The sequence below is a fragment of the Sus scrofa genome, chromosome 7, assembly GCF_054392235.1.
Source record: "Sus scrofa isolate SSC_HxYL_T2T_F1_AM1 chromosome 7, Sscrofa_HxYL_maternal_Yorkshire_Landrace_v2.0, whole genome shotgun sequence".
Taxonomy (NCBI): domain Eukaryota; kingdom Metazoa; phylum Chordata; class Mammalia; order Artiodactyla; family Suidae; genus Sus; species Sus scrofa.
The window spans coordinates 71,214,126-71,233,123 of NC_139389.1; the positions used below are offsets into that span (position 1 = coordinate 71,214,126).

General features: G+C 34.8%; 1 protein-coding gene across 34 annotated transcripts in view; it reads right to left on the reverse strand.

Moving 5' to 3' along the window:
* The window catches only part of MIPOL1 (mirror-image polydactyly 1), a 308,128-nt gene that overhangs the window by 142,431 nt on the left and 146,699 nt on the right, over positions 1-18,998 (reverse strand). The window contains exon 10 of one of the 34 annotated variants that reach the window (XM_084968933.1): positions 824-3,704. The exons of the other annotated variants lie outside the window; for them this stretch is intronic. Within the exon in view, the coding sequence (XP_084825059.1) occupies positions 3,675-3,704 (30 nt within the window). The 3' untranslated portion in view covers positions 824-3,674. Of the gene's footprint in view, positions 1-823; positions 3,705-18,998 lie in introns of those variants that run through there. 34 annotated transcript variants of the gene reach the window in all.

The following is an 18,998-nucleotide window of genomic DNA, read 5'->3' on the forward strand; positions in this document are numbered from 1 at the left end:
CTGGATCCTTAACCTACTGAATGAGGCCAGGGATTGAACCCGTAACCTCATGGATATTAGTTGGGTTCGTAATCCGCTAAGCCACAACAGGAGCTCCCAGGTTTTATTTCTTTAAACAATCTTGAGTGTGGTTTACTGATCTTGGAAACAAGCAAACCCTATCTGATACAATTACATTAGGTTTATAAATTTATTATGGTAAGCAAATGTATTAACATTTTTGAAAGACAGTCAATATTGGTAGAACAATAGGACTTACTGGTGTTTAATGACTCAGCTTCTCAGCTTTAACAAAAAACATGATTCTCCAATAATGCTGATTAACTCAAGAGTCCAACAAAGTTTCTTAACATGTTAGTTTGTTTTGGAATAATGATTTTTCTTATCACTGATTTAGTATTTTTTTCTGTTTATGCCTGTTTCAAAATTGGATGTGAAATAACATGTAACTGTCCAAGTTATCACATATTTGCAGAGTTACAAGCCATCGCTTTGATTTTGTCTCTTGTTTCAATTATCTTAATTTCTATCCTAAGTCTTTTTTTTCTTTCTTTCTTTTTTTTTTTTTTTTTTTGTCTTTTTTGGGCCTCACACATGGCATATGGAGATTCCCAGGCTAGGGGTCAAATCAAAGCTGTTGCTGCCAGCCTATGCCACAGCCACAGCAACACAGGATGCAAGCCGCATCTGCAACCTACACCACTGTCATGGCAACACAAGATTGTTAACCCATGGAGCGAGGCCAGGGATCAAACCTGCCTCCTCATGGATGCTAGTTGGGTTCGTTAAGCACTGAGCTACAACAGGAACTCCTTAAGTATTATTTTTTTTTCTTTTAACTATAGTTTACTTAAATTGTCAATTTCTGCTCTACAGCAAAGTGACTCAGTCATATACATGTACACTCTTTTTCTCATGTTATCTTCCATCATGTTCTATCAAAAATGATTGGCTATAGCTACCTGTGCTATCCAGCAAGATATTTAATTTTTAAAATAGCTTTTAGACCTTAAAGTTTTTCCATTTCCCCTTTAAAATTACATGGTAAAATATGAGTTTTAGAGATATATAGATTACCCCATACTCAATACTTTATAATAAGCATATCCTAAATACCAGGTTGATGGCTTAAGACTGAGGAAATGTGTTGTGTATGTATAGAGATTTATGGTTTTATAATTAGGGAAGTTACAAGTGTACTTGAGACAGATATACACATTAAATTTTTGTTAAAGAACTGTAAATTTTATATAACACAAAGAAGTGATGACATGTGAGTTACGCTCAAACATGTCACAGATATATACTACTATTAACAAGAATTGTCACCAGAACAAAACTAACACACCCTATGGAACACCTATATCAAGTTCCATGATTTAATAAGTTTAGCAATCTGAGTTTCTGGAGACAAATGTACTAACAGGACTAAGGGAATCTTTTCTCCCTTTTACTTCCTCATCAGTAGTCACAGAAAAGAATGAAAACGAAAGACATTCAATAAAACTATTTTTCTCAGCAATTTCATCTGACTAAAATAGTTTTGACTAATAGTTTTTATGATCCATGTTAAGCCATACAAAATACAGTACTATTATACACCCTTATTAAAATATTTTAGATGTCATATAACTTAGGCCACTTAAAATAATTTTGCTGCTTTCCCTCGGCTTCAAACATTTTTAATTATCTTTTTCTGAATTCTTTCATATTTTAACAACTCATTACAGTTATTTTCCTCAAGTTTTCATTATCTGTCGGGTTATATGCATCATTATTATCTATATTTCCTTTAGGAGACTGTCTGTAGCTGAGCATCATCCACCTAGATGAATGCCTACACCAAAAAGATTCTATTTTTGAAGTAGAATATCATCTTTTTGCAGCTTTTATGTAATGGCATCAGCTGACTTTATCCTTCAGTAATGCAATAGGTATATTGTCAGTTGCTTCTGTCTGGAAAAATTAGGCAATTGTAATTTTTATTTCAAATCCAATGAGGTACTGGGATTAGGACACCAACATAATGTGTAGGCATAATGGGATTTGAAATATACTGTGAACATACTATTTATATTTAAAACTGGCAAAATCAATTACTACTTTGTTTATCAACTCTACACACTTAATACTTTATTTGACCCAGTGATTCTCTGTGAAGTACTAAGTTAACAACTGTCTAAACAACTATCTATCTAAAGAATTCACAACTCTCTAAAGAAAATAAGACCTAGAATAGGATTCTCAGCCTGGGCTTGGGAAAGGAACAAACTCTTTGAAACTATGCAAATTCCTGTGAACGTGTGCTTTTCAAGGGAAGAGATTCATAACTGACATTGGCTTCTGTAAAGGGTTTAAGCACATAAAATGTTAAAAAGAAAAAAAACTAGTTATATGAAGAAATAAAGGACAATATTCTCTTATCAAAAGACAGAAGAAAAAATTAAAAATTTAAAAGAGGAGTTCCCCTGTGGTGCAATGGGTTAAGGATCTAGTATTTTCACTTCAGTTGCTCAGGTGGCTGCTGTGGCATGCATTTGATTCCTGGCCTGGGAACTTCCACACACCACAGGAGCAGTCAAAAAATAAAAATAAAAATAAAAAATTTAAAGTAAAAAAAACCCAAAAACTTAAGGGGTTCCCATCATGGTTCAGTGGTTAACAAATCTGACTAGCATCCATGAGGATAAAGGTTTGATCCCTCACCCGGATCAGTGAGTTAAGGATCTGGCATTGCTGTGAGCTGTGGTGTAGGTCACAGACGTGGCTCAGATCCTGCATTGCTGTAGCTGTGTTGTAGGCCAGCAGCTACAGCTCCGATTTGACCCCTGAACCCTGGCCTGGGAACCTCCATATGTCACGGGTGTGGCCCTAAAAAAGCTAAAAAAAAACCTTAAAAAAACTACAATCATTCCTTTTATATATCAACCAGCATTGACATTAACTGTAATCTCATGGAAATGTTTTGCTAATATAATAAATAATTTGAATATAACAGCTATGCATCACAAAGTATATGACATCTGGCTTCATTCTATAATTAAGCGGTCTGAAAACAAACAAACAAAAAATACTGAAACAAATCAGTAAAAACAAAATTTTGTTAACTAAGCCATCATAGCTCAGAATACCTCAATTTTAAGAACAATAAAGTTTATGAGTGTCATCTGAATATTATAAAAATGTACAAAATATTTATTTAAAAGAACATATCCCTAAATTGGAAACAAGACCAGCTAAGCAAAGATAATTAAGTTCAAACATCAAGCTATATTCAAACCACTAAAGATGATAAATTAACACAACAATGTAATACATTTTAGGCCAAATTCATTTCTGTCCAAAAAGGTACTGAATTTTCATCTTCATTTTGCAAAAACTTCTTTAAATTGTGAATGAAAATACATCTGTATAATATACTTAACAGTTTTTCACCAGCTTCTTCTATTCAGTGAACTAAAAACAGCAAAATATATCTATAAACATGAATGGTGTTGTTATAATCCAAAGATTACATAAATCCTGCATTATCTGGGGCACATATCTAAGTATAGGAAGAGATAAAAGTATATAAAGTAAGAGAAGTAAATTCTTGCAACAGAAAACTGAAGTATAAAGTTCATTTCTTTCTCCATTGTAAAAAATCCCAGCCATCATGAAGGCCTATTTCATTCTTAGGCCACTTTCAGGCAGATTCTGAAAAGCTGGAAAGTAAACACAGGTGTTTTAAAACTAGAGCTGCTGTCACGGACAACCACAAACACCCTCAACTCTGATGTGGCAACGCCTCTTTCCCGCCCTCTGTTTTTTAAAGCAGTGCCTGAAAAGAAAATGTCAAATGTTTCACCTTTCAACACCTCAAAATAAGTAAGAGCTTAAAGTATTGTTTTGCAAATCTCTAGCAAATAGATCATTTTTTCACTACCTTTAAATGTAGCCAATTAAGTATTAATTGCATAAAATAAAATAGAATTTCCTGAAGAATTAACACCACCACCAGTTTTACACCCCCTCTCCATCACCAAATGTTATAATACTTTATTTTTTGAGAGGAAAAAATCTTTTGTTTGACCACATTTAGATGGTTTGTTCTATTGTATAACTTTTACAGAAAGTAAATGACCTCCTCTAAGGTTTAACACACAAATCAGAAATACATAAGAATCTTTAAAAAAAAAAAAGGAGTCAAATACCTTTGGTTCCCATGGAAAGAAAGACCGAGACTACAGAATATTCCAAGCTTGAAAATATGTTATTATCTTTTAGAAAACTGTCCTTATGGATACTTAAATAGGGCTAGAAATTGTTCATAGAGAAAAAAATAGAAAGCAAAATAATTTCCGAATAGCTGTATGCATGGAATTCATATTCATAAATGAAATCTAATAGTGAAATTTCATTTAGTATAAAACAGATCCACTCCATAATTGTGTAAAACAGCTTCCCAAAGCAAGAACATGCATTAACAATTGATGAGCTAACTAGTGAATATAAAAACCTAACTACTGAATATAAAAACAAAGTGAATGACTTATTTATATTTTACCATAATCATCAAGAAATAGGTGATATTAAAATAATGGCCAAGTTTTTTTATCAGTTCCCAAATAAAACTTGGAGGTTATTTAGAGAGGTTTAGGTCTACTACTCAGGATTCCACATATAATTCCTTTGTAAAATTCATATTAGAACTACTCTGTGAAATCATACTAGTGTATTTGATTATTATAACAAAATACGAATAGTTTCTCATTAAGTTTTTTATATAAAGAATGATATCTGCTTTTCAAGATGACGAAAATGATAAAACAAAAAGTAATTAAGAGGAATAAAAATTAAGAGTGAATATTTTATATCAGTATGTTTTTCAAAAATTTGCTCAGATATTTTATAATTTTCTCTTGTATTACCTTTTCTTCAAAACTTAACTAATATCAGAGCTGCATGATATTGGCTAATCAGAGGCAATCAACTGTAAATGAGAGAAAAGCAAACAAACTTTCCATCTTATTCAGATCCACTCATGCATTGCTTCGTCTCACATGTAAAGGACATTATACAGCACTAAGAAACAAAATAATAATGTTAGGTTGTGACATAAACCAACAAAGTAAAGAAATTTAGAGTTATGTTTGACAGTTCTTAACTGAGTCCACTATATTTTGGTATTACAATACATTGATGATACCTACAGGCACAAAGCAGCAAGGAAAGGGCAGTGTGTCAGCCTTAGAAGTTAATTTCCTTGCTTTTGTTGGTTTATATTACCATCTAATGTTACGTAAACAAACTGTTTCTAGGCAATTAATTTTTTCCTCTGCCATGATGAGCTATGCTTATTTGGACACTAAATATCTTTCAGCATAAAAAATCCAATTTAAACTATTGAATATTATTTTAAAATAAAACTTAAAAAAATATAAGATATAAAATATCCACTTAATGGAAAGAACAGGATAACTTATACTATACAACCTTTCAAAAGATAAAACGGAAACGAAAGAATTTATTTAAGAAAAATGGCTTACCTTAGAGTACTTGGAATTTATTAGTAATTATTTCTTGGTCTTTCTAAAAGTAAAGTGATTACTTGAAAACTTATTGATCTAGATAAACACCAACATTAGTGACTACTAACACAAGTTAGATTCTAGAAAGTATTAAGGACAATAAGTGAATTTTTTAAGAGACAACTCAAGAGTTAAAAGCTGATCACCATCTAATGTGACAAAAATATGTACTTTTTTGATCACTATGCTCACTACTTAATTTCATTATCCTGTTAGTCTAGTAAAAATGAAAAGTCATTCTACTTAAAATGAATAATTATGTAATGAAATTCAATTTTAAAACTTGGCACAGTTAGAAGACAGAAAAATTTATATACCTGCAGAGTAAAAATGCACAAAAATGATTGTGGACTTAATTATAGCAAGTATCAAAAGGAAGTAAAGATTCAACAAAATATTCATAAATTACAAATAATGCTAGATAGAGGATATTGGATTACATTGGAAAGACCTCCGTGGAATATATAAGACTACAATGTGTGATCATGTGAAATTATTAAGGAAGCAGAAATACAAGATAATATAAATGTCATTCAGATATAGGTATGGTTGTATAAGATTCAAAGTTAACATTGTTTAAAGAAAGGGTTATAAGTTATCAAAACTCCTGAGGCTGATATTTACCTAAAAATAATCAAGAGTGTTTTCAAGACTATGAAATATATTTTAAAACATATATTTAATATGAATATAAGGGAATAAAAATGCAGGTTGTACATTTTGTATTGTATGAAACTTTAATACTCAGCAATAAATTATAGGATTTTTTAAAATGTGTCTAGGAGTCACTAGGCAAGAGTGATTTTTCAAGATGCCTTTTTTTGTTTCAGTTAAAATTAAAATCCATGCTGTCTAATCCTTGGAGTCAATTTGTAATTAAGGGGATTTGATGGGAGACCAGGCACTGAATTAATGATAAAATTTAATATCTGTTTTAATGCATCAACATAACAGAAAAACTAACCAACACTGAACAACACAATAAAGCCATTTTGATATAGAAGACATACTATAGCTAGGTCAATTTATGTCAAATGTTAGTTTTTTCAAGAAGGTGTGTACATGCTAAAGTTCTGTAGATTCATTACTGAAAGCTATGTGTCTGTAAACCACTCCAGTGAAAAATGTTACTATCAATTTGCTTGGTACAGAAAACTACACGATTAAATGCAGTTACTTTTCTTTTGAGAATTTTACATAATCTCTAATGAAGGAATTAACTGCTTTCTATCTTCATGTCTCAAATCAGAAACGTTTTCACTTAGTATCCAAATTAATTGTATTTGATAATAGTTTTTAAAAATATGTATTTTTAGTTTACAAACAACATGTAATTTTTAAAAACCATCAAGTTAAATTTCATATTAATTTAAAAAGCCATCTGGATTTTGCACTCCACTTTTCACAATACTACTACACTGCAATTCACAAGAGAATTTAATATATCACTTATTCCAAACCACAATGAGGTACAACTTTGTATAGAATTTGATTGCTGGGAATACTAAAAATGAAAGAGAAAAACTTCTCTTGGCTAGCAATCTCTATGTAGCTTCATCTAGCTTACCCCTAAAATACCAAGAAAGCACTTTATTTTTTTAAACAAATTTTACTGGAGTATAGTTGACTTACTACCAAGAAAGCACTTTAAAAAAGATATAGACTGATAATGCCACAAAAATACTTGTATTGGCCCAATCCTGAATCAACTAGAAAATGAAGCAGAACTAAAATTTAAAAGCACAACTGGTAGAAAACAAATTTTATTACCTAACAACCAATCAAGTGGACCTTTATTGCTTTTAAAGTGTCCCAGTGTAATATTTCCAACAATATCATGGACATATGCTCTTCGACACCTACTTGGTCACTGTAATACCAAAGACCAAGAGGTCAGGAAAAAAAGAGAATAGATAAAAAGGGTGAGAGCAGAAAACAAGAGGGAAGTAGGACTGTTGATGTGGGCAGACTTAGCAAAGCCCTGGGAGGAAGTTTTGGGAGCACTGAGAGGTTCTCACATATTACATTTCTTTTCAGATCAAGGCTTATTTTGTTATTAAAATGATTTCATTCTACCACCCAAATCCCTCTCCAGGGGCCAGAGACAAGAGGACTGTGGCCAAACTGAGGACAAATGAGTAGGTATTAGTTGGCCAAAAGAAGCAGGGCAATAGGTAATGCAGGACATTTCAATTAGAGGAAATACTAGGTCCAAAGACCAGGTGACACAAAGACTGGAATAAGATTCCAGGATCTTTCTAAAGCTGACACCCATAACGATGAATCTGCCTGGTGTGCCTAAAATTCATTTTCCTATTGAAAGTATTTGTTTTCATTCATGTATTCATGCTGATAAACATTTTTTAGCATATTAAAAAACATATAAAACAGTATGGAAATATGCAGTGTAACTGTAATGTCTATCAATACTTATCAAAATAATATCTCAAATTGCTTAACCAGTACTATTGAAGTCAAAATTAGAAAAACATAGTAACCAATATTAAGAGCAATTAAACCTAAGTATTTCCAAGTATTATATCTGGAATTTGCCACTGATAATCTCCACAGCAGTTTCCCACAGTAATTCAGCATTCCTTTTAAGTAAGAGGTAATAGTTCACCCTTGTTTCATCTGAACATCGTCAGTTTTATTGTCTTGATGTACTTGATGAACTTACACATGCTTTGATGATTTGGCTATACCTGGGTCAGTAACCCACAAAGCCACCCTTCAATGTAACTGTTCCTTTCAAAGAGCCTATAATGAATGATGTCATACCAATGCCTCATTTAGTATGCAAAGATTATAAACCTAGTCTAGTTAAGAGTCTTGTTTGTTATACAGAATGAAAAAATTTATTGTGTGGAAAACAAAGCCTGACATGGGAACGGAAGGTTATTAGGAACCAGGATAGACTCTCCTTCTATCACCCATTTCAGAATGTTGTGTTTTTTAATCTACTGGCTCCAACTTTTCCAACTAGCCTCTTCATAACTTCAGAGTACCGATGGCCTACAGCAGTCTATCTGGTCCTAAGTCTACAATGGGATCGTCTGGCTCAGCATTCAAAGCTCACTGTCCCGTTCCTTATCAGTTTCCCAATTCACAATTATTAAATTACCACCTCACTTAGCAATCTTTTGGAACCAGACCATACAGGTCATTACCAGCCAGCTTTGGATTAGACAGGTACACATCAGATTTCTTATGAAAGGAGAATGGTTGAGGATATTTTCACTATTTTGTCTTTTTGCCATTTCTTGGGCCGCTCCCACGGCATATGGAGTTTCCCAGGCTAGGGGTCTAATCAGAGCTGTAGCCAACGGCCTACGCCACAGCCACAGCAACACAGGATCCGAGCTGCATCTGCAACCTACACCACAGCTCACAGCAATGCCGGATCCTTAACCCACTGAGCAAGGCCAGGGACCGAACCCACAAACTCTTGATTCCTAGTTGGATTCGTTAACCACTGCGCCACGACGGAAACTCCCTCACTATTATTTTATCCATTCTTTAACTCATCCTCCAAGTGATATTATTCACATTACACTTTAACCCTTGCACTTTTATTCATAGATAAACTTCCCGAAAAATTATCTACCTTTGAGAGCTCCCATTGTGGCTCAGTGGGTTACGAACCAAACCAGTAACCATGAGGATGCAGGTTCGAACCCTGGCCTCACTCAGTGGGTTAAGGATCCTGTGTTGCCATGAGGAACAAAGAAAGTTCACCTAGGGCAGAGCATGGCAAGAAGGATCAACCATCACACAGAACCTTCCAATATCCCTGACAAAGAGAGGGTTGCACCCACTGGTAGAGTTTTTCCCACAGATCTCCAGCAGATGCTCATGAGACATATTAAAGACAGGGTAGAAAATCAGATAGCTTCCCTCAGTGATGTCCACATGTAGAGGGTATGGGAGAGGGGACTGACCGCTATAGAAAGGAGCAAACCTCCTCCCCTCCCACCCCAGAACCCAGCCCCAGCATCTTCCGTGAATAGAGCATAAGCCACGTATAGCTTGAGGAGGGGCAGAAACTCTCAGAGCACAGAAAACAGAAAAACTTGTTTGGGAATAGGAGAACTCTTTCTGTTCCTGGGTGATGGTAGCAAATAGACCTAGGCCCAGGATATTATACCAATAGCATTATATAGCTTCTACACAAGAGAGGGGCACAAGAGTTTTTCTTATACACTACCTGCCACAGTTACAGGTAGGTCAGAGTTTGGCTGCCATGGAGTATACAGTGAGACACCTCTGAGGTGTCATCATATAGGACCAACTAAAAATGAAGGGTGAAGTAAGAACAATGAAAATAATCCTCCAGCACCTGAGCTTCCATCCTGGGCATAAGGCAACAGCAACTTAGTGCTAGAGCAATGTGAAACTTAAAATGCGCTAACAATGACCACAGCAATAATAAAGCCAAATCCAGAGCAACTCTTGAGTGGATTAAATACAGTGCTCACACTATTGGCCTGATAAGAAGCACTGTTCTGCTCACAATGTCCAAGAATCAAAACAAACAAAGAAACAAAATCATGAGACATATGAAAAGCAAAAGCAAAACAAAAATGTCAAAAGACAAAGCAATCTCAAAACCAGACTGACAGATGACTTATATACTGGAACTATCCTACTGAGACTCTAAATTATGCAGGAAAGTATAAAATCCCATGGTAAATGTCAAAACTAATTGATGTAATATAAATACATTTCCATTAAAATTCCCATTAGACAGGTAACATAGGATAAGTATTGTAATTCCTACTTAAGATTAATTGGGCAGGTCCAGAAACTGTGAGAGGGGAGAGGATTAAAATTTTCTTATATATCTTAGCATATTTTTCACTTGCTATGGTGAACATGTAAAATTTTTAATAACATCCTGTTTTGAAATAATTCAAGGCCCACAAAAACTCCAAAGAATACAGAGATTTCTTATGTAGACTTCATCTAACTTCTCCCAATGGTACCATATAAACACCACAGTGTATTAATCAAAACCAGGAAGTTGACATTGGTACAATTCTATTAACTCAGACATAAACCTTATGTGGATTTCACCTATTTTTACATCTTTCCTCCGTTACTTTCTGGTAAATAATTCTATGATATTTTAATATTATAAAACTAGAACTTTTATTATTAAAGAAATTCCTTGGTACCCTTTAAGAGCCATACCCTGCTCCTCAACCTAACTCCTAGAAACCACTGATGTGTTTTCTATCACAAAAACTTTCTCACTTTGGGACTGTTAAGTAAGTAGAATCATATGAACATAACCCTTCAAAATTGGCTTTTTTTCATTTAGCATAATGCTCTTGAGACCCATCCAAGTTGTTGCATGGATCAATAAGCTATTCCATTTTATTGCTGCGTAATACAAGCATACCTCAGAGATAACGTGGATTTGGTTCCAGACCACTGCAATACAATGAATATAGCAATAAAGCGAGTCACATGAATTTTCTGGTTTCCAAATGCATACAAAAGTTACTATTGGTCTACAAGTCTATATAAGTCTATTAAGTGTGCAATAGCATTATGTCGAGAAAAAAAGTATTTAATTAAAAAATACTTTAATGCAAAAAAAGTTACTATCATCTGACAAGAGAGGGCTGCCACAATCTCTACTTTGTAAAAAACAAAACAAATAGAAAACCATTATCTGCAAAGTGCAATGAAGTGAAGCACAATAAAACAATATATGCTTGTATTTCACTATATGCTCATTTATGAATATTATAATAATGTAAATACTAAACATGGATCTCACAAAAGGAAATCTAAATCCTCATTTTCATAGTAAACAGTCAATTAATAATAACTAAAAATGAGATATCTATAAATAGTAAAAGCCTTTCATTTAGAAATATAGTGTAGATACAGAAGAAAATACTTGGAGTTGAAAGTGATTTCTTCTCTAGAGCAGAAATCAGAAGAGGTAAGATGAGGAAGCAGACTGCAGTATTTTTATTACAACCTTTATATAATCATTTGTTTTCACAAGTGTGTTTTATTAACACATAATTAAAAAGTTATGTTTAATTAGATGCTAATAATTGATTATTAATTTATTAATAATTAATAATCAATTATTAACCATAATTAAACAGAGCTAGTTTCAGCTGATATGTAAAAGTATAGCCATACAAACTGTTAATATCTGGCATCTGCTAATGATTGGTCACTGACTGTGAAATATTTTTAATATCATCAGTAGATACAGAGGTATACAAAGTAAACAAAATCCCTGACCTCATGGAGCATTTACTCCCATCAGGAAAAGAGAAACCAAATATAATAAGTAAAACATATACAGCTGACCCATGAACAATGCAGACGTTAGAGATGCCAAACCCAGGCAGTTGACAATCGATGTTATCACTTTACAGTGTGCCTTCTGCATTTATGATTCCATATTCACAGATTCAACCAATCTTGGATCATGTAGTACTATAGAGCATATTTACCGAAAAACAAATGCATATATGTGGACCTGCACAGTTCAAACCCATGTTTAGGACTTAATTGTATTTCTTAGCTAAGTACTTTGGAGAAAAGGCAGGGAAAGGGATAGAGAAATGGTTGTAAGGGTTTCAGTTGAGATTTATAATAGGTTAATCAGGGAAGGCCTAACTGAGAAGGTGGCATCTGAATAGACTTGAAGGAGTTAAGTGGGCTGTGTGAATATTTGGGGGAAGAGTGATTCTTGGAAGTAGAAACATGCAGTACAAAGGCCGTGAGATGCAAGCATGCCTGGTGGATTTGAGAAATAGTAAGAGAGGAATGTGACTAAAATAAGTGACTAAACTGAGGGCTAGATCAAGAGGTCTTGTAGGTTTATCCTCTGAGTGAAATGGCAGGCCATGGGACGGTTCTTAGAAGAGTAATGTAATCTAATTTATATTTTAATGGGATCATTCCAGAGAATGTGTTGAGAACAGAGGAAAGCAAGGATAGAAACAAGAAACCACTAGGAAGCTTTTCAACAACTCAGGCAAAAAATGAGGCTTGAAAGATGGTAGTAGGAGTGGAAGTGATGAGAAGAAGCTGAATTCCTGACATGCACTAAAAGTAGGGCCAAGGGAATTTGTTTACACAGAGGACCTGGAGTGTGAGAGAAGGAAAGGCACCAAGGCTAACTCCAAGGATTTTGACTAAGCTACTGGTGGACATAGATGTTACTTTCAGATAAAGTCTGCAGAATTAACAGGTTTGGGGGGTGAGATAGTGAGTTTGGTTTGCAGATTTTCTTTTTCTTTTTTTGCTTTTTAGGGCCACACTTGGGGCATATGGCAGTTCCCAGACTAGGGGTAGAATAGGAGCTACAGCTGCTGGTCTACACCACAGCCACAGCACTGCAGGATCAGAGCTATGTCTGCGATCTACACCACAGCACATGGCAACACTGGATCCCCAACCCACTGTGCAAGGCCAGGAATCAAACCCACATCCTCATGGATACTAGTCGAATTTGTTTCCACTGTGCCACAACAGAACTCCTTTTGCAGAATATTAAGTTGAGGTGTAACATATACCCAAGTTGTGACAGGCAGCCTTTAACATGGCCCTCAATAATTCTTCCCTCCTGGTATTCATGTCTTTGTATAAACAGTCCCTCCCCTTGAGTGTGGGCTGAGCCTAGTGACTCACTTTTTAAATATAACTTTTTACTTTGAAATAATTGCAAACTCACGGAAACTCAGAAAAGGAGGTCCTATGCACCTTCCATCTGATCCAGGAGGGGATGTTGACCCACATCTTGCATAATCACAATATAATACCTAGATGAGGAAAATAACACCAGGACACGATACACAGAGCTCATTCAGACGTCACTAGCCTTACATGTACTTGTGTGTGTATGTGTGTGTGGTTCTATAAAATACCACATGTAGATTGATGTAACCACCACCACAATCAAGATAGAACAGTGTCATCACCAAGAGGATGTACTGTGGCACCCTTTTATAGCTACAACCCTGTTTTCCTGCTATAATTATTTATCATACACCTCTTGTTTTCAAAAATGTCTTAGTTTAAATATAAATTTTATGGGATAATCCTACCTGTGACCATACTGACTTAAAACTGACTGAATTTCCCTTAAGTCAGAATCTTTCTGGGCCACAATTCAGACAGTCTCATAAATACATATATATTGTTTAAAAAATGAGTAAAACTATGATATAACACTACAAACTACAATTTACTATTGACTCAGTCTCTTAAAAGAGTCTCTTATCCTACAGTAAACTATAAACAGCAAAGGGCAAAATGATCAAACATCTCTTTTATCAGTACTTTTAAGCTAAGAGTGAAAAATGAAAATTCCTGGTACTACAATGTTCAACTCATGAGCAAAGAAATTTTAGCACAAAATAGAAATCCTCATAAAGTTTTTTTTTTTTTTTTTCCCACTGTACAGCAAGGGGATCAAGTTATCCTTACATGTATACATTACAATTACATTTTTTCCCCATCCTTTGTTCTGTTGCAACATGAGTGTCTAGACAAAGTTCTCATAAAGTTTTAATTGGGCACAGTTAGTGATTATAAAAACAACTTTATACCAGGATAATTTCATAATTCCATGTCTTCCATGTCTTGAATTTAGTAGATACTCAATAAATTTGGACAGATTAAAATTTCAACTAGGATAGATCAAAACTGATTTTTTTTTTCTTTTTAAGTCCACACCTGTACCATATGGAAGTTCCCAGGCTACGGGACAAATCAGAGCTATATCTGCCAGCCTACGCCACAGCCATAGTAATGCCAGATATGAGCCACATCTGTGACCTATGCCACAGCTTGCAGCAAGGCTGGATCTTTAACTCACTGAGCGAGGGCAGGGATCAAACCCTCCTCCTCACAAACATTATGTTGGATTCTTAACCCACTGAGCCACAACAGGAACTCCAGAACGGATTTTTGATCTAAAAATATTATAATGAATTCAAGCTCATCAATATGCTAAATTTCAATAGAATAGCGATATGCAAAAGCAATTATTCCTTAAGCTCAAGAAGTTTTTGATTTAGGGAAGATGACATGTAAGCAATCAACTAATATAAGAGACAATGAAAATAAAGTCATTAACAGAAATAAAGCCCAGAGGAAATTAAAGAACATGACACATTTAGGAAACGGTTAAGTAGTGGGGAATAGCTGGGATTTACCAAGACTATATTCCCACCCATCCAACCACCCCCAAAAAGAAGAAAAAAAAGAAGAAAAAACAGGCTAAAACTATAGTGTGGCATCCTAAATTTCATACTTAGGAGGTTCAGATTATATTCCATAGACAATAGAAAGCAACTGGAATTTTTTATTTACCTAATCTTTATGTCACCCCTGCTCTTGACACTTTCTCTCTGTATATTCAAGGAATTAGTTCCCTTGTTGCTTTCAGTGTATATAAGATATTTTCCCATTATTACTGTTGGGAAGTCAGTGAGTCTAATTGCTGTTCCTTTGTCAATATGTCTTTTCTAATGGTTGTTTTTAACAGGTTTTCTTTCTTCTAATTTATTATACTTGGAATTCATTTGGTATTACTAGATTTGAGGTGTGTATCATTTGACAACTCTGGAAGATTTTGAGTCATTATTTATTGCATCTATCCTACCTTTTCCCCATTCCCTATATTATCTTCTCTCAAACTCCAAAGAGACTTTTTAAAGACTTTTTTTTTTTTTTCCCTCTCTGTATTTTGTACCTTTTAGGATCTCTTGTCTATTTTTCATTTCTGTCTTTCTGGTTCTCATTCCATACTTGGTTCATATATATCTTCTAGTTCACTAATGGTTTCTTTAACCATGTGTAACTTGCTGTTTAACCTATTTGCTGCTTAATTTTAATTATTTGAATTTCTTTTAAGTTCCATCTATCTTTTTTCCAAATACACTTGATCATTTTTAGTCACGTCTTTGCTCTTACTGTCAAGAAGCTCTTTTTTAAGAAATCCACCATCCAGTTAGGGTTAGGGTTAATGAAACATGTCACATTCTCTGTCTGATAATTAGAATATCTGAACTATGTGGTAATCTATATGATTCTACTGCCTATATATTTTTACTGACTTTCATTAGAAATAATTTTGATAGCTCAAGGTCTTTAAAATTTTATCTACAGGAATTATTAGAGGCCTAATGCGAAGTCAGTGTGCTTCGGTCTATTGTTTATGGGCCCCTCCAGGATACTACGACTTGAAATTAAGTTTTCAACTTTTAAAACCAGAGATAGTGAGAATTCAGGCTACTGGTGTGGTTCTAAACTCCCCTAAAAGCTGGCTATGGATAATGAATTCTCAGAGATTTCTTCCCCACCACAGTGAAGAAAGTCCAATACTCTTGTTATATTTCATACAAAGGCCTTGACTCATGTTCACCTAACACCAATGGTGTGGCCATCTGGGATTCTACTTCAGGAGATCTCCCATTACATTCTGGTTTAAATAGGCCCTGGGATCTGTCTCCTATCTGTCTTGCTCTTATAGCCATTAAAATGGAAGCTCAAATTCAACATTTGACAAATGTATTCAGGGTGCAAGATGGCTTCAGATAATAATTTATCCCCACCCCACCCCCTGCTCTTTTTTCCTATTTCCACTTTGTTTCAGGCCTTTCCACATTACTTCTCTTCTTTTCTCAGTAATGCTGTAAAATACTAAGTAACAGCCTCCTTCTTGAGTATTTGTAATCATGAAAGTTATTGAGGATACTCTCTTACATTGCTAAAAATGTAAGACTTAGTAAAGGTTTTTGGGTGGAAAAGTGTCACTCGTGTTTTAGAATGACAGCTAAGGGAAGTGTGACAATTGATTAGAAAGGTGAGAAACTGAAGTTGAAAAAATTAGTCAGGAGGTACTATTATCTTCTAGGTCACAAACTTGACATAAGATAGGAGCATGATAAAATAAATGAGAGAAAAATAGGAAAGAAATTACTGCTGCAGAATTGACAGGACTGGATGCTCAACTGCTTTGTGGTAGGTGAGAGCCTGAAAGGATGTGAAGATTATGTCAATTATATTAGCCTATATATCTAGGAGGACAGTTGTGCCAGTAATTAGCAGATGTTAATAGATCAATCTGGACGTAAGTAAGAATGATTTAAAATACAGGGCATTGGGTTGCCAGAAAAATAAGTCAGGGTACAGGTGCTTAATATCCTCAAGTGGCTTCCTGGCTAAAGGACTCAACGATGTTAAGGCCAGCTTCTCTTGGCATTTACTTCATAGCCACAAAGCAGCAAGTAAGTGTTCAAGGTAATAAGAAGGAAAGGCGTGGTGCCTGCTGCATCTGTCATTATGTCAGGAAAATAAAAACTTGTCCAGAGACCCTGTTCCTTCTTCTCCCATTCCTGCTGCAGAATTCCTCTTATTTCTCACTGGCAAAAAGAAAGGCTCAGAAAATGTTTAACTTTTCCAGCTTCTATAAAGCTGTAAAGGCAAACAAAGGAGAATATAACTGAGAATAAATGTTAAGTTATACAGTCAATAGTGTTTGACTCAGGTCCTGACTTCTTCCCAGGTTGAAGAGAGAGCTTAGGAAGTCAAATTAGGGATTTGGTTTCAAGTCTGTTGAGGTTAAGAAGACATTAAAATATCCAAGTGGAAGGGTAGACAAAGCATTGATTAGGGCATAAATGATAAATGATGTAGGAACAGATGAAATTAGAAGAGACAAGTCTACAATAAACTGAACACCAAATGCTGGCAAGAATATAGAGTAACAGAAACTGTCATTCATTACTAGTGGAAATGCAAAATGGTACAGTTATTTTGGAAGGCAGTTTGGCAGTTTCCTACAAAACTAAACATACTCTTGCCACATAATCCAGCCAATGTAGTTCTTGGTATTTACCCAAATGAGCTGAAAAACTTATGTTCACAAATAACCTGCATGTGGATGTTTACAACAGCTTTATTCACAATTGCCAAAATCTGAAAGCAATCAAGAGGTCCTTCAGTAGGTGGGCAAATGAATAAACTGTGGTACATTTGGACAATGGGATATTATTTGGTACTAAAGAGAAATGAGGTATAATGCCATCAAAAGAATGGATGAACTTTAAATACATATTACTAAATGAAAGAAGCCAATCTGAAAAGAACTACTATATGCCATTCTAGAAAAAACAAAACTATGGATACAGTAAAAAGATTAATGGCTGTCAGGCGAGGGAGAGACAGGTGGGACCCAGAGAATTTTTAGAGTGACACTCTTCTGTATGATACTAGATACTCTCTGATGATAGTAGATACTTGTTTACATTTCTCAAAACCCAGAGAATACACAACACTAAGAGTGAACCCTAATGTAAACTATGGACTTGGAGTTACACTGAGGTAGGTTCATGGACTGTAACAAATGTACCACTCTTGTGCTGCATGCTGAGGACATGTAAATGTACGGGGCACAGGGTATGAGGGAACTCTTCTTGATCAATTTTGCTAGGAATCTAAAACTACTCTAAAAAAATAAGGTTTGGGGGAGGATTTTTTAGAAAGAGACTAACCACATAACCCAAGGGAACATTAATATTTTAGGAAGAGGTAGAAGGAGAGATTATCTGAAGAATAACAAAGAAAAGAAAACTGATGAGGATCTAGAAACAAACAACTACAGCAAAGTATTTCATGAGGGCAAGGAGCACTAAGGTTGAAATGCATTCCAGTTAGGTTGACTTGGATACCGAGCAGGACAGGAAATGGTAACTTTCACAGGTTTAACTATCAGAGGTCACATATAATTCGATAAAGAATGTTTTTCAATGGAATTACAGTGGAGAAGACCAATTGCAGAAAGTTAAAGATGTGTGATGAGGAAGATAAGTAAAATGAAAGAGGAAAGAAAAATAGTTTTATGAAATTTCTTTCTTTTTCCTTTCTTTTTTTCTTTTTTGGTCATGACATGCAGTAGCTTCATATGGGATCTCAGTTCCCAGTGAAAGTGCCAAGTCCTAATCACTAGAACACCACGGAACTCCCTGAAATTTTTTCTTTTTTTTTTTTTTGCTTTTTAGGGCCACACCCATGGCATATGGAAGTTCCCAAGCTAGGGGTCAAATTGGAGCTACAGCTGCCCACCTATGCCACAGCCATAGCAATGCCAGATCTGATCCTAGTCTGTGACCTACATCACAGCTCACGGCAATGCTGGATCCTTAACTTAATTAGCGAGGCCAAGGATTGAATCCTCAATCTCATGGTTCCTAGTTGGATTTGTTTCTGCTGTGCCAAGAATGGGACTCCCCCCTGAAATTTCTTATTAAATTTAATGTTTGCACGGTTATGGCTAATTTAACTTTATTTTAAAATCATTAAATGTTCAAGAGTATGTTGTTCAAGAAACAAATTTCTTAATATAAGTTTTCAAATGAAAAAACAAGCTGTCTTTTTAATTAA